This window comes from Marmota monax, unplaced genomic scaffold (assembly GCF_021218885.2).
Source record: "Marmota monax isolate L192 unplaced genomic scaffold, Marmota_monax_Labrador192_F-V1.1 WCK01_AAM20220418_F8-fsc00011, whole genome shotgun sequence".
Classification (NCBI taxonomy): domain Eukaryota; kingdom Metazoa; phylum Chordata; class Mammalia; order Rodentia; family Sciuridae; genus Marmota; species Marmota monax.
Window position 1 is genome coordinate 15,887,707 of NW_026693082.1, and position 16,959 is coordinate 15,904,665.

General features: G+C 35.3%; 2 protein-coding genes across 3 annotated transcripts in view; one reads left to right on the plus strand and one right to left on the minus strand.

Moving 5' to 3' along the window:
• Window positions 1-2,157, plus strand: part of Ints6 (integrator complex subunit 6) — an 87,807-nt gene extending 85,650 nt beyond the window's left edge. For both annotated transcript variants that reach the window (XM_046454074.2, XM_058582553.1), the window contains one exon: window positions 1,526-2,157. In XM_046454074.2, the coding sequence (XP_046310030.1) occupies window positions 1,526-1,619 (94 nt within the window). In that variant the 3' untranslated portion in view covers window positions 1,620-2,157. The remainder of the gene's footprint in view (window positions 1-1,525) is intronic.
• Window positions 2,154-16,959, minus strand: part of Serpine3 (serpin family E member 3) — a 30,181-nt gene continuing 15,375 nt past the window's right edge. Inside the window, exons 5-8 of the mRNA XM_046454075.2 lie at window positions 12,546-12,646; window positions 6,327-6,413; window positions 5,748-5,831; window positions 2,154-3,196 (exon numbers count right to left, since the gene is read on the minus strand). Of these exons, the coding sequence (XP_046310031.1) occupies window positions 3,153-3,196; window positions 5,748-5,831; window positions 6,327-6,413; window positions 12,546-12,646 (316 nt within the window). The 3' untranslated portion in view covers window positions 2,154-3,152. The remainder of the gene's footprint in view (window positions 3,197-5,747; window positions 5,832-6,326; window positions 6,414-12,545; window positions 12,647-16,959) is intronic.

Consider the following 16,959-nt stretch of genomic DNA (forward strand, 5'->3'; position numbering starts at 1 on the left):
TTTGAGACCAGTTTGAGCAATTTAGACCCTCTCTGAAAAATAAAAAAGGGCTAGGGATGTAACTTAATGGTTCAATACCAGTACCACCCATGGGGGAAAAAAGAGCCACATAGAAATTATTCAGGAATTATGGAACTTTTCTCCCTGCAGATGACTAAGTATTTTCAATATTATTGTTCATCCTTCTCTGTAGTTTTTTTTTTCCTGGTGTTTTATGTTTTATAGCCTTTAATTTTTTACCTTTTTATATTAATAGTAATTGGTGATTAGAAATAATTTAGAAAGGCAATATTTGAATGCATTTAATTTGTACATGGGAATACATGTAATCAAGGGGACCAGAGTTCAGCAAATGGTCCTTATTCAGAGTGTTAGTGTTTCAGTAGTCCGGGATTATGTACTTTAGTACAAGGAATGTGGATCAAGGTTATAAATGTAAACTATGAAGTGCAATTAATTGGAAAGCATAATTTTACAAGCTTAAAAACATTTTCTACTTTTCTTTCAAGACAAATTTTAGTATTATGAGAAACATTAGGATTATTTAATCTGATTCAAATATAAACATACTTATCCTTCAATTAGTCCCCTGTTTATCTCATGCTATATTATAAAAAATTTTGGAGAGAGCAGTTAATTTTTTCTTTTTCTTTTGTCATGGCTAGAGCATGGGTCTATCAGGATAAGGTCATAATTTTTCATACAAATTTGAATATTTAACATAATTTGTTCTTTGTAACTTTTTTCTGGTGAGTTCAAACTTCATTCTGAATTTAGCTAGAATATTGGCACCTGAACTCCACTTCTTAGAGAGTTGTGTAATATGGTGACTATTTGTGTTATTTTACAAATAAAGAGGAAGTAAGAATGGAATGTCTAGTAGTGTTTCAGGATATTATAAAAAAAATCAGTGATATTTATATAAATGAGTGCAATTTTAATCTACCTATGTTTATTACTTAAATTTTTCAAGAATTAACACTAAAACTTTTAATTGTTTCCTGTATAATAGCTATCTAATTATCCTTGATTTGCTATCTTTCAAATTATAATAGTAGAACACCCTTGTTTTTAAATGTAACTACCCAATTTTCATTTCTCTCTTCCTTTTTGTGTAATTCATGCTTTGTTCACATTCCTTTCAACACTCAACTTTCAAAGAGCAGAAGAATATAGTGCAGTGATTGCTTTGGGAGTCCAAATTTTACTGAGTATTTGGAATGCTTGCATATGTTAGTATTCCCTTTGCCCTGCTTTTACTCTTATGGTTGTAGGAAAAATAACACCTTTCTTGCTATTTGTAGGTCTATATTTGTTGTAGGAACAAACCAATATTGTTTGGGCACAAGTAATAGTTTACAAATCTTCATCAACAGATTTTATGTCATAGAGTGTTGATTTTCCATTTCACTTTTTAAAAAATCTTCCCCAAAGCAGATTTTTTTTCTATTTTAAAAACATATATTCTGGTATATGTCATCCATTAAAAAGTAATTGAGAACACTATTGTTTGTTTTCCAAACAGGTTTAAAAAACGAATGCTAATAGAACAACTGGAGAACTTCTTGGATGAAATTCATCGAAGAGCCAATCAGATCAACCATATTAATAGCAATTAAAGGAAAATGAGAATGTGGCCACTTATTTCACTATCTTCTCCAAATACAAAGTAAATACAAGACTGTTGTGATCTTGCATTCATTTTTTGACATGCATTGTTGGCTATTTGAAATACTAAAAGCAAATCTACAGATCCTTTTTCCATCATTTTACAGTGACCTTTTCTTCATTTTGGTTTATTTTTGTAATGTGAAAAGTATCACTCTAAAAAACATTTTTATTTAACAAACTAAAAATATTCCTCCAAATCTCTTGCTTGTCATTGACTCTTGCGTGTCAATTTCCCTCAGGTTCTATTTTCTTAAACCAACCTTTAAAATTGTCACCTCTGTTAAGGTTGAACTTTGCCAAAAAAAAAAAAAAAAATTAAAAAGAAGTTACTTTGTAATTTTTGGGGAAAAAAGCACATACGTTAAAACTAGGTAATGTTTTGTATATACAGTTATTTTGGATATATTATTGTAAGTTGTACAAATGTATTTTGAAGAATATTTAAGAAAGCACTTTTGTTATTCCATCAATAAATGCTCTATTTTACTCTTGTGTGGTTTAGGAAATAATCACATTCAAAATAATCATTTACAAACATCCTTAGATAATGGAATTTTAAAGGCCTTGCTTTTTAGCATTGGAAAACACACCACTTGAAGTTCATATTTGTTAAATCTAACTGTAATTACATGTTACATGATCTGCATTGTTTCTTTACTATTTGTTCATAGCTTTTGTTGGCCACATCAGTATATTCCCATTTCTGCTTGGATCATGGAAATGGCTATGTCTGTGGCAGCAGATAGACTCTAAAAGCTGTTTTAAAAAGCAGACAGCTTTGGAAGTTACTGATTTCCTTATCTCCCTTCAACCCTTTTTCCTTTCTCATAGGATTCTGGATGGTACTAACTTGAAGTTGTTAGTTAGGGAGTGATAAGTTTGGGGAATGCTACATACTCTGTAATAGCTTGCCTTTAGCAAGTTTGATGCCATGCCAAGCTTATAAAAGTCCATGCATGACATATTAGAGGTTTAGCGGTGATCTCTTCATTCTGCTCTGCAATTCTCAGACTTAAACTCTCAATTTTATTTAGAAGCTAAATAGGAAAGGAAACAGATTTAAGATGATTTTGTTCATTTTGCATTCCCTCTGAGTTATACAGGCTGAGAAAAACCGAAACCATCCATTCTTCACCCTCAATCCAATGTGACCTTCTTTATCCTTATTGAGGATGCCATCCTGTGACTTGATAATTTCACCATTCATAGATCACTGCTGTGCCTTTTAGTAGTTTTGAGGGTAACTAGTAGAAAAGGTTAAATTTTTAGATTTGAATTGAGAGGGCAAATATGTCTATAAAATTATAATAAAATTGAAGTATTTTTAGGTTCATAACATTTGAAAATCACATACCCTTATCTTTATACACTTTTATCAGAACATTTTTAAATGTCAAAGGTATAGCAAAATGAAATTGTAACTAAAATTTTTATGAAGAAAAACACATGAAAATGTAGAACATCCTTGAGATCTGCTTAATTCAGTCAAGGGGATTTGAAACTCTCCCAATACTGAAGACAAATCCTGTCAAGATAAAGAAGCATTTAATGTAACATTATATAGTATTTTCATATGCAATTCTTTGAACCTTTTTTTACCTTTACAAAATATCATCAAGTAAAGCAAGATACAATTTAATAATTGGAGTTATTCAAGTAATTGCCCACAGTTACATTGCTAAATTCAGCAAGAGCTACACAAAATCCAGAATGTACTGTCTGGTCTTGAATTTTATGTATTTAGATTAAGAGTAATAGAAGACATAAGAAGTGATTCAAATAGAAGTTCATACTTAATATATATGAAAAAGATTAATTCCAGTGGCAGTTTTTTTGGTACTGGGGATTGAACCCAGGGGCACTGTATCACTGAGCTACATTCCCCAGCCCTTTTTTGTTCAGAGACAGGGTCTTGCCTACATTGCGTAAGGCCTTGCTAAGTTGCTGAGGCTGGCCTCAAACTTGCCATCCTCCAGGCTCAGCCTCCCGAGTTGCTGGGATTGCAGGCATGCGCCACCCACCATGCCTGGCAATAGTTGATTTCCATTTCACAGATTGCTTATGAAGTAATGATTCTTTAGACCCTTGACCTTTAGTACATTTTTCAGAAGGAACTCTATAAGGACTTGGAAGTATCAGTTTATTCTGTCTCCTCTTTTTGACCTTTATCTCTCTTCCATGACATAACCTCATGCCAAAAATCTAGTCACAGAGTTTGAAACCCATCACAACCAAGCTTAATATCTCATCTCTCTCAGGCTTCTTTCATTTATTTAAAACAAACAAACAAAAACTACAGATGAGTTGGTTAACTTAGTGAACTTAGGCAGGTATGTCTTGAGACTCTCAGATCACTAAATGACCTTACATTGGCAAATGGTATTTTCTGAAAGGTTAATGTTGGAAGTTTTTACATTGCTTTTTAAAAAATGTTCCTGTGTGTCTAATTTGTCGATTGATTCATTAGTTGCTCTTATCATTAAGCTTTGTCAGTTTGGAGTAGTGAAGGCCGAGACTTGTTTCTAATTTTCTCAGTAACTGTCAGTAGCCTCTTTGATTTGGGTGATATGGACAAGAGCCTTCCAGAAAGAAATGTAAACAAATTCACAAAGGCTATGCTTAGATTTGTGGTGGATTATTGAACTAGTTTTGAATTAGCCTTATATTTTCATTCTGATTGCTAAGGCAGTTCTGAAAACTAAAGTGGTGTGTCATTTCCTAGTTCAAGAATTGTACACCATTTTTATGCAGCTAATAGAATCTCTCTTTTAACTGTCATCAATCTTTATTGGCTTATCAGCATTTGGCAATGACCTTTCTGTTAAAGTTTAGCCTTATCTTGGTTTCTTGAGAGTAGAACCTACCTTTTTTTTTTTTTTTTTTTTTTTGACATGTGACTCTCTGCTGCTTGTCCTGAGTGATAAGTGACATTTTCATCTAATCACTATGGGGTTGGGCAGATCATGGTGATAATGCTAAGTGGATATATTCTGTTGATGGACTTTTTCTCCCCAAATAATCCCTTAATAGATTATCTTCATCCTTTTGTCACAAAAATGTTCCTTTTATTTCTAGTGCAAGTAATGGCAGTATGCAAATGATTCTCAGATAAAATGATGTTGACAGTATTTCTTTAATTTGTGTAAAACTATGCTTAATTTTCATAATTCTAACTTTTGACTTTTTTTTCCCTCTCCATAAATAAAAGTAATGCCTGATGTTTAGTTAAAGTAGATCCACCTTTGCTTCATTTTATTAGTCTTGTTCCATCCTATTTATTTTTAATACACTGTTTAGACTTGCCAACAACTCTTTACTGAGAATCTCTTCATTCCTAAATATTGTCGGGGGGGAGGAGGAACATTAAGAGAAATAATTTAAAGATTTTGTATCATGTTATTGAAGCTTAAAGGACATCTGCTTTTCTTTGTGATGTGCAAGGCATTGCCTGTATCACACCATCTTTGGGTTGAGATAAGACTATATAGTGGGACTTAAAAAGTTCTAAGGCAAATATTTGATTTTTGAGAAAGATAAATAGAAGAACAATATAAAAATCCAGATGAATTCACTAGAATTCTAGAGTCACTAGGGGTGTTCTCTGAGACACTCTTGGGGCCTGAGGAAACTGTCTTTTCCTAAAATGATAGGAAAGCCTAGAGAACAACTGGCCACAGGGGAAGAAAGCCGATATAGAGGTAGGGGTTATAGCTTAATGGTGGAGCACTTCCTAGCAAGTACCAGGCCCTGGGTTCAATCCCCTAGTGCCACAAAAAAAAAAAAAAGCTATTTACTTTCATCATGATTTCTTAGTCTCCCCAAAAGTAGATACCTACAGAATTTAAAAAAAAAAAAAAAAAAGCTTTAAATAAGCTGAGAACAAAAAGGCAGAAAACATGGAGAATAATAGTTCCTTTGTACATGAAATAGTCTCTCAGACTATAAGACAAATTCACAACTGGAAAGCTTCTGAAACACTATAGAAATAGCTAGAAGGATTGCCTGTTTTAGGTTGTAGGAACGGATGAGCCATTGATTCATAAATATTTAATTATCTCAATCCTATTAAAAAATACCTGTGCTGGGTTCTCTCAGGAAAAAGATGAATGGCCGATCTGCCTTAAAAACAGGAATCCGAGACCTTTTAAGTAACAACAGAGCTGCAAGAAAAGAAAGAATGGAAGAATCCCACTATATCTGTTATTTATCTGAAGAAAAGCACAATTTAGATTGGGTACAAATTCAATTATATACCTTGATTTTTTTTTTTTTTTGAAAGAAACCAAAGCATTCTATGACATTTCATTGTTTGGTGTTTAAGGTGTGCAAAAGGGAAAAATAAGAATAAAAGATAACAGCCAAGCCTCTTATTTTTCAAAGATTCCATGGAATAAATTTCTTAGAGAAGGTAATTTTTTAAATGATTCTATTTCTTGTTTACGAGATGATGGTATAAATCCTTTCCAAAATGAATCTCTTCCATTTTTCAAAAGTGTTTCTGTTTTCTGTTAACATTCTTTTTTTTTTTTTTTTTTTTAAATACTAACTTCTGGACTGGGGTTTTTAATGGAAAGGTTTAGAATGGATGCAACTGGTCACATTTAGCAAGGGTAGATAGAAAGGGGCCAGCGTGTGGTGGGGGTTTCTGGACATACCTGTGCCTGCTGATGCCTTGGTGCCTTCCTCTGAAACCTCCAGCTTGGCTTTGTGTATTGCTTCAGAAACATAAATGCCATCCTGGCCTGGCCCCAGAAAAGGAAAAAAATGTGATTTGCTTGTTTACATTTTTCCAGACATTTAGTCTAAGTATTTGAGTACATTTTAAAAGAATGTACTTAAAACTTAGTTTCCATTGCTGCTTACTGTATAGCTAGGGAGAAATTGTTTAGAAAATTATCAGCTTTCAATATTTTTATGCAACTTTCAAAAACCCAACTTGTTAAATTTACTAATAATTCCCTCCTCCCCACCAAAATTAATATTCAGGCACTGTCCCATGTTTTCAATAATTAATTTTAAAAGTTAATCCTAGTTAACATTAAAATCTTCAGCCAGTATTTCTAAAACTTTAATTAATAATAAGAATTATATGAGTTAAAAGGCAGATTCTGTAGCCCAGTAATCATTTCCAGTAAGCTTCTGTGATGATTTTCCTTGAGTCCCTTCTTGGATTGCATTTCTAAGAGTCACTTTTATGCAACCTTATTTATTTATTATTGTGGTGCAGGGGATCTAATCCAGAGCCTTGCAGTGTGTCGGCAAGTGCTCTACCACTGAACTACCTTTAAATGGTCAAGTTACAGGGTTTTAGCTTTAAGAGGCATAATTTACTGTATTAAAAATGTGTCTAATGTTGCAGCTGCATTCTGTGTGTCAGTTGCCTCTTGGCCCCAAATCTGCAGAGAAAATGGGAATGTCTAACTAATTGTGCTGTGCACTAACAGTCTCAAAAGATCTAAGCTTAGCAACTGGGACTGTGAGTGATGACTTGCAAGTGACAGAATTCTGTAATTTAAAAATTAACCATTTTGAAACAGTTCTCCAAAGATGAAATGGTAGTATATGGAATAGAGAATGAAAGAATCTTTAGAAGAAACTTCAGCTATTAAAGGGGGCTGTTAAGTCGATAAGCAGAATTGGAAACATGCAGGTTTTAAAACTCAAAGCCCATTTCCATCCCATCCCTCCACTCAAACACTACCACTTTTCAGAAAGTGTGTTCTAGTCAGCTCTAGCATGCCAACTAAAGGGATCTATAGCCTGCGTGTTAGAATAGTCAATTTAATGTATTTCAAGGGAGCTTTTTGTCTGTTTGGTTTTAGCCTAATTCATTTGCATTAGTCTTGCACATATAAGGAAATGGGACATGAGTGTCATATGGAAAGCCACCCCAGAATATAGAATATGCAGCATTTCATCCATCTTGTAATTAAGGTATGTCCAGGTATTGTGAGTTAGCTATGGTCACTATAAGGAACAATCATTTGCGAGAATCAGGGGAGGGACAGAAAGGAACCAGAGGAAGGAGAAAATCCATGGAAACATTGATTTGGCACCAGAGAAGAATCTGGTTTATTTAGCAGTTAGTCTTTTTCTGCAGGACTTTTGAGAAAATAAGTTTATTTGTCGATAATTAGCCCTTCCTACTAGCTCGTTGAGCAACCACAGTGCCAGAATTAAAAACAATTTCTGGATAAAGAATGATTCGTTGACAGTCGTGACAAGGTTTTACTATTTCTGTGACTTCATTACCATTTAGTATGATGTCTGAACATTTTAAATAAGTGATGAAATGAGTAGAGCTCACTATGAAACTCCAACTCCCTATAGACTAAAATACAGTCAGCGCATGTCTGTGTTAGTCTGGGCATGGTGTGAGAAATGTGGCCAACCGGGATGGATGTCTTCAGGAAGATAGGTTGGGTTATTTCAATGTCTTGAAAGTGAAGAGTTTCCTTTAAATATGTTTTCTCAATTAGACTACAGAAATGGTACAATAATTGTCAGCCATAAGCCAAGATCCATAACCTGTCATGCCTCAGTATTGACATCTCTTAAATTTTATCTCTGGCAAGAGTTGACATTCCAAAAGACCAACGTGATAAAAATGAGAATTTGGGAGATTCTGTGTGTTTTGAGTTTGCCTTTTGATCTTGGACTACACCTCCCTTTGCTTACTTTGGTTAAGCAATGTTGAAATGTTATGCAACTCATGAAATCAACCTAGAAGACGCTGAGCATGCGAGGATTTCCTGGCCTTTTTCTCTTCTGAAGTGTTGGCAGCTTAGTGTCTTTGAAGATCATACAGATCTTTTTCCCCAGGTCATTTTTAGGTGCTTTTCCACAGTTGATTAAATGTGGGAGACATGGCTAAACTCTTTTGCACTTTTGTTTTGAGTAGGGAACTTCTCAGAGCTAATAAGTTGTAATGTTTTCAATGAATGTTTACAGGAGGCTCCCAATACTTAGTGTTTAGCCATAAAACCATCTATACCACTCCTGTGCTCAAATTTACTGGACTAGCATTCTAGAAAATATGCTTAGGGAAATGAGCAGTATAAACCCATTCACTCCTGTTTACATTTCAATACCTAAAGCAAAGGCGTGGGCCCTTTCCTGCCCTCCCTCTGTCATACTTCCCACTTCTTCCATAACATCTTCTACCAGTGCTTACCCTCCTTTTTCAATTGTCAGCACTAGAAGGCAGAAATGACTTAGTCATTTTTAAATACTTCGTTGCCCAACTTGCATAATCTTGTTAAGATTATGTGTTTACTAAATTACTGGATGAATTAATAATAAACCCTCACAACCATTTGCCTCATTTCCCCCACAAAGAAATTGTCCTTTGTGTTCTTTAACAGTGATTACATCTATAAGAAAATGTTGGTTAGTGTGTCAAACAGCAAGCACACAGCAAGTCTCGGCCAAATGATTGTTTCAGTTCCCCTGACTCCCTTTGTTGATGGAGGCTATTATTCTTTTGTGTATGGTTGGTCACATTGTCAAAAGGATTCGTAGTCTTTATATTGTGACTGTGTAAACACGAGATTTGTAAAATGGGTGTCTCTACATTTACTGTATTGTTAGGGGCTTTAAAAAAATTATTTTTTCCAGAACTTGCATCTAGCTTACCTTTCTCATCTTGTCATTTAGCTGCTAAGAGATGGAGGGTGTGTGTGTGTGTGTGTGTGTGTGTGTGTGTGTGTGTGTGTGTGAATTTCACACAGAACCTAGCCCAGGATACAGAGAAACAACACTAAGAGGAATCTGAGATGGCTTCTGAACTTAGGCTGTAGTTAGTTTCTTTCTCCATTTTTCCTAGTGTTTATCTCACTCATTACTCCTGTCTGTGTAACTCTACCAAACAGCTGGTATGATGTATGTTAATTCATGTACTCTGGATGGTTTGCTCATTTGAAGTCATAGTAAGTCAAAGTAAGAGAGCCTGGTACTTCTTACTGAGCAGAGATTGGAAACTGATTACTTGCTTATAAAAGCAAAGAATAGTTTCGTGCTTGTGTATAAGGAATGTTTCCTGGACTAAAGGAAGTGGATCTATCTGTATCAAAACCTGGTGATCCTAAAGGAAGTATTCAAAAAGATTCTGCTTGGTCTCTTTACTGCGAATGAGACTAGAATTACTTTTTTAAAAAATATATTTTTCTTTTTTAGTTGTTTTAGTTATTTTATTTTGCTTTAGTTATTTTATATTTGGTGCTGAGAATTGAACCCAGTGCCTCACACATGCTAGGCAAGTGCTCTACCACTGAGCTACAACCCCAGCCCTAGAATTACTTTTAAAAGTTTCATAACACCTGGTGTCAAGGATGTCTGGTGTGGGGGGAAATTGTGCCATGGGCTCAACTGAGCCTTGAAATGATGTTGAGTCAGTTCTTCAAATAGGAAAAAAAACAAAAGATACAAAGAAGAGACAGGTGACTTTTAGGTAGGGAAGGAGAACTTGAATAAAATGATTCAGGGCTTTGAAACCAAATGGAAAAAGGCCAAATATTCTCTATGATTGTTGGACTTCCATCAATAGTACAAAACTGCTTGGTGACCTCTTGTTAATTGAAGGAAGAGAGGTCAGCATTTTCCCATCACATCCTCTCTGGTTAATTCTCAGCAGATGTTGTGATATATTAAGACCTTTTATTTCTACAATTAAGAAATGAGATTGGTGATGGCTACCTCCATTTTAGAAATGAAGAAACTGTTTCTTGGAGAGGTTCAGTGGCCATGTCTCAAGAATGAAGCTAGAAGCCCACTTGGGCATAGATGTGATTTGACTAGTCTTGATTATGTTTAAAGAAGGTCATTGGAAAAACCATACTTTAGTAGGCAAACTTTTTCTATAACAGGCCAGATATTGAAAGTTTATCTATTGTGAGCCCTGTGGTGTTTGTTATTACAACTCAGCTCCACATTTGTAGTAGGAAAGCAGCCATAAATTATTTTTAGATGGATGGGAATGGCTGGCCATCATTTGCTGACTCCTGTCCTAAAGGGATAAAACTTATTGGGAGAAGGTTATAATGCTGGTGTGTCTTGTCAGTAACAAACATGAATATAAGCTTTGCATCTGACATGTGGAAACTGCCAGGTAATTATTCAATAAACCAGATCTATAAACATGTTGGATTGAACAGATATAAGCAGACTTACTGTATTAGGGGAAAAAATGGTGAGGTGTTCAAACAGGGGCTCTTAAAACTACGTGGCTTGTTAGAACTTATGAACTTTGTCTTTACCAATAGGGGGCTGCAGGGTGTAGGTTAAGGTCAGACCTATTTGAAGACACAGGACTGATGGCATTTTAGCATGTTCTTCTAGGACATAAAGGAGATTTATGAGTTATGAAGGAACAATCAGTAAGCTGTAGCAATTAATTATAGTGGTGTGGACAAAAAGATCAAAATGTCACACCCTTTTGCGAAGGGGGGCAGTAGGTATTAAACTCAGGGTCCTAAAGTTTGAACTTGGATGATCAAAAGAAGAGTAGAATATCTGTCAGCAACAGGATGCCATAACTGAACTCCGGAATCTTGAGAAGAGAGAAGCAAGATTGGATTTTGCACATAATTGAAGATAGATTGCACTTTAGTTCTTCATCCCTTACTCCTTCCTGTCCTTTGATGTTTTTTTTTTTTTTTCACTGTAGTATTTTTCCTTCCCCTGAAGTGTCATTAAGGAATATTTCTGGTTAAGTCAATCACCAAGTCAACAATATTGTATTGGTGGTTGTGGCCAAACTTGACTATTGTGCACATTTAGGCAATAAGTACAGAGGTTTCCCCCCACCCTCCCCCCATGCTGGGAATTATCCAGGACCTAGCATATGCTAGGCAAATGTTCTACCCTGGAGTTACACCGCCAACCCCAAGGTGTTGGACTTTTATAGAAGGGACCCTTGCTTCCTGTGTTCTATTTGTTAAGTAACTGCCTTTCAACTGGTCACATCTAAAGCTCAAGTCAAGTCTTGTCTTGTAGATCAAATTCACATTATTCTTTGTGATTGCTTAAGAAGGAGATTCTGGACAAAGTTTTAGAACACTTGACTGTGTTATGATTGTCTAACATTCAAAATAGTGATTCTCAAGTTTATCAGGTAAGGGGCATGTGAAGACCAATGAGAATGCCTGCTACACCTTGTCATCCTCACACAGATAATTTACCATCCAGAGTAGAAATAAACCTGAGCCTTTGGGTTGGCAATAGTTTAGCCAAAGTTGTTCTGAGAAGATTCTGGAATGTAAGTTCTGGCATTCTGCTCCCTTTTATGTTTGGTATAAGTTCAGATCACAACTGAACACAGCCCTTTTTGATTGTTAAAAGCATGTCAACTATGGGCAAAGAAATTCAGTGTATATGCTGGAAAGGAGAACGTTTTAGGGCAAAGATATAAGACCATGAGTTATTTGAGGAAAGGAAATTTGGTGCGTTAGGGGGAAGTTCACGTTTAGCTCATTAGAAGAGAACAGAGGAGGTACAGGGAGTGAGGATGGGAGAGGAAGCAGCAAGGAAGGGTGACTGGGAGGCTGGAATGACAGCGGGAGGTTCAAATGGAAAGTTCTGTTGCAGTGCCTGTGCCTCTCTACGGGCCCAGTGGCAAAGAATAGAGCACTGTGGCCACTGACGGCACTGGGAATGCAGTCTCCAAAATCTGTGCTTAAAGGTCTCAAGGCATAGACTGTTATCAAAAGCAGCACATTCTTATATAAAGCAAAGCAATTTTATCCTCTGATATAATGTTTGAATTATATCAGAGGATATATTTGGCTATTTAGCACTGAGGGCTCTGGGGAAGCAACGAAAGCCAGTTAAACTGTCCCAAACATAATACCAACAAAGCTTGGAAGAATTTTTGTTACCTGAAATTCCTTTTAAGTTAGCTTTGAGTGGATCAAAAAGATCGGTGACTCCCCAGGCACTTAAAATGCTCTTTAAGTCGAATTGATTTTGGATCCTAAATCTAAAAAATAAGAACAAACCATCAACTTTCATTTGGAATTTCTACTCAGTGTGCTTCATACACACCACACGAAGTCCAAAGTTCTAACGTGGAAGTCAGGGTCCACCGGATTTCATTTCAGCCTTATCTTCGATTGCTCCTTCCTGTAAGCACTACCCCTTGACCAATCTGACTGCCCACGGCTGTTTCCCATCTGTGTGCTTTTGCTCAGGCTGTTCATTCCAAGTTCCCCCCTTTTCCCTTAATCACCTTCTAATGATTAAAGATTCCTCTACTGTTACCTTCTTCTCTTCTCTCCAGCTGTTTTGTGACCTTGGTTCATTCTTAAAGCTCCATTAACATTTGTTCTACTCTAATGTATAGAACAGTCTGCTTCCTATTACCATTCTTCATGATAAGCTACCCACAAAAAGAGGTTATCCATGTTCTTTTTTCTTTCTTAGTAATAATATTTAATGAGCACTTACATTGTTCTAGGCACTATGACAGAGCTTTATATGGATTATCTCATTTCATCTTCATATGACTCTTATTATTATCCTCACATTACAGATGGAAAAAGTGAGGCTGCCCAAGATGATCTAGCAAGGACGCGGGGGAACCTCAATTCAAAGCAAGACAGTGTGAGTGCAGAGTCCCAGCTCTGATCATCTGCACTTGCTACCTCCTATTTCAGGTGGCATCACACACATAGGTGCCGAAAAGAAGTGACTGACCAATTGACAATTAATAGAGCATCTCACTTACTGTGTTTATATTGGATAAGACATTTTCATGTTTGCTGTGTGTAGTGTGTGCCTTGATGCAGAGCAGAGAAACTTGGTTATCCTTTTGAGCAGGAAGTATCAGCACACCAACTTTACAATATTTCCCCAAGGGTAAGGCCTTAAAGATTTAGCCACTGAAGAATCCTTTCAATGGGATGCTGCTATTTTTCTTTGGAAAAGAATTTTGAAGTGGAATTTAGATTTTTTTTTCTATAAACCAGAAAGAATTTGCCAGAGAGTAAAAATACTGGACAAGACCATTTGATATCAAAGGTCTTCATTGCTATATGAGACAATGTGACTAGTTTTAAGCAAAAGTAGCAGACTTTCTCATCAAAGTGTCTTTTGGACTTTCAGAATAGTTTCAAAAAAAGGTATTGTGCTGCCTTCATGTATGCTGACATTTTTCAATGACCACCTCTTCTGAAATTTTCTGAAGTACTGAAACATACCTTTCAAGAATGCTAAATGCTGAAACATAGTGGTTAAGAGTATATGTTTGAGAATCTGGAGCCTGAGTTTGAATACTGGCCCAACCTCTTTCTAGGTGAGGGAGTAGTTATTTCACCTCTGATGCAAGTGACTTCACTTCTCTTTGCCTCAGTATCCTCTTCTATAAAATGAACATAAGAGGGGTTCTTGTTTGTAGGGTTGTGAAGGTTAAATGAAGTATCCTTGTCAAGTGTTCAGAACAATGCCCAACACAGCCTGTGTACTTATTGTTGCCATTGTGGTTTTATTGATGTTTCTCAAAAGATATTGAGAAAGAGTTATTGTCTCTTTGAAACCAAGTATAGTGATTAGGATGGGTGATAAAACTGAATTTTTAGTAAATTAAGAACAGCAGTGAAAGGGAGGTATGACTACAAAAGATTAAAGTGATTTTCTTATATGAGTACGGAGGTAGCTCAAGAAGAAATGCTATAAAAACAGCTTGAGTAAACAAAAAACAAAAAAAAATTGCCCTTTACCAAAACTAGAAAAAAAATATAAGAAAACTGTAAACCAATATCTCTTATGAATATAGATGTAAAGACCACACCAAAATACTAGCAAATTGAATCCATACCACATAAGTCGCATGATAATCAAATGAGTTTTTTCCCAGGAATTTAAGATGGGTTCAACATACGAAAATTAAGATAATGTACCAGAATCAGAATAAAGAACCAAGATCACATGATCCTCTCAACAAGTGCAGGAAAAAGCTTGATAAAATCCAACACCTTTTAATGATTAAAAGCAATCATCAAATACTCAACCAACTTGGGATATGAGGTAACTTCCTCAAATTGATGAGGGGCATCTACAAAAAAAAAAAAAAAAAACCCGCAACATCATAGTTTGTGGTGAAAGAATGAAATCTTTCCCTCTAAGTTCAGGAACAAGCAAAGGATGTCTACTCTCACCATTTATGTTTTACCTTGTACAGGACAATTACACAGGAAAAAGAAATAGAAGGCATCTAGAAAGGAGAAGTAAATCTATCTACTTTCACAAATGACTTGGTTTCGTGTATAGAAAGTCCCAAAGAAAACACACACACACACACACACACACACACGCGCGCGCGAATGATTAGAACTAATAAATGAATTTGTCAAAGTGGCAGGAGACAAAATAAAAATATAAAAATCTCTTGTGTTTCTGTACACTAGCAATGAACAACACGAATACGAAATTGGGAAAATCATTCAAGGTTGGTTCAACAAACAAATCAATAATATAATTCATAACACCAATAGACTTAAAGATAAGAATTACATGATTATCTTAATAGATGCAGGGAAAGTATTTGACAAAATATAGCATCCATTCATCTTCAAAACACTAGAAAAACTAGGGGTAGTAGAAACATACCTCAACATTGTAAAAGCTATATATGTTAAACTCCAGACCAACATCATTTTGAATGGAGAAAAATTGAAAGCCTTTCCTCTAAAAACTGGAACAAGACAAGGAGGCCTTCTTTCACAATTTCAATTCAACATAGTCCTTGAAACTAGTCAGAGTAATTAGGCAAAATAAAGAAATAAAAGGATACAAATAGGAAAAGAAGAGCTCAAGCAATCCCTATTTGCTGATGACAAGATTCTATATTAGAAGACCCAAAAAACTTCACTAGAAAACTTCTACAACTCATGAATGAATTCCAAAAAGTAGCAGGATATAAAATCAATACCCATAAATCAATTGTGTTCCTATACCTCAATGATGAATCATCTGAAAGAGAAATTAGGAAAACTATCCCATTCACTATAGCTTTAAAAGTAAACAAACAAAACACACACTTGGGAATTTTCAATCTAACAAAAGAGATGAAAGACCTCTACAATAAAAACTATAGAGCACTAAAGAAAACTGAAGAAGACCTTAGAAGATGGAAAGATCTCCCATATTCATGGATAGGATAATTATATTGTCAAAATGGCCATACTACCAAAAGTGCTTTATAGATTTAATGAAATTCCTATTAAAATTCCAATGACATTCTATGACATTCTTCATAGAAATAGGAAAAGCAGTTATGAAATTTATTTGGAAAACTAATAGGCCAAGAATAGCCAAAGAAATACTTAGTAAGAAAAGTGAAGCAGGAGGCATCACAATTCAGCTCTTAAATTATGCTACAGAGCTGTAGTAACAATTCCACTTACAATAGAATAAAAAGGAATAAAATACTTGGAAACAGATTCACCAATGTAAGTGTAAGATGTGTCCAGTGAAAACTACAAAACATTGCTGTAAGAAACAGACCTAAATGAAAGACATCCTGTATTGATGGCTTGAAACACTTATGTTATTAGAAAGCAATATTCTCCCAAAGCAATCTACAGATTCAACACAGTCCCTATCTAAATTTTACTGACCTTTTTGGAAGAAATTGATAAGCTTATCTTATAATTCATATGAAAGTGCAAGGGGCCAGGACTAGTTAAAAATCTTGAAAAAGAATACAGTTTAAGGACACATGCTTCCTGATTTCTAATTTTCCACAAAGCCACAGTAATCAAAACTGTATGGTACTGGCAAAGGTTCCAGATATTTATGCCAATAGAACAGAACTGAGAGTCCAGAAGTAAACTCATACATTTGACAATGAATTTTGACATTGGTACCAGGAAGATAGTCTTCAACAAACAGTATTGAGATAAGTGGGTAGCCATATGTAAGTGAATGATGTTAAACCTTTATATCAGATCATAAACAGTGACAGTTGAACATATAGGTTGAAGTGCACAGGTCCACTTATATTGGATTTTCTTTCTTTTCTGGAGATTTGTAATAATTTGAAACAAACCTCTCTCAGTCTAAACATATAGTCTAGAAATACCAAAAATATTATGAATATATATGGCACCATTTGTAATCCAGAGAAACATAAACAAATGCAAAGATGGAGCATAAATCGTAACTATGTAAAATCAACTGTAGTACATGTTGTTCTACTGTGATGCTTTTGTAACTGCCTCTTGTTACTGCAGTGAGCTCAAGTAGTATATTAGCTTACAATTCCACGTGACCCTGTTCATCTCTGCATGAGCA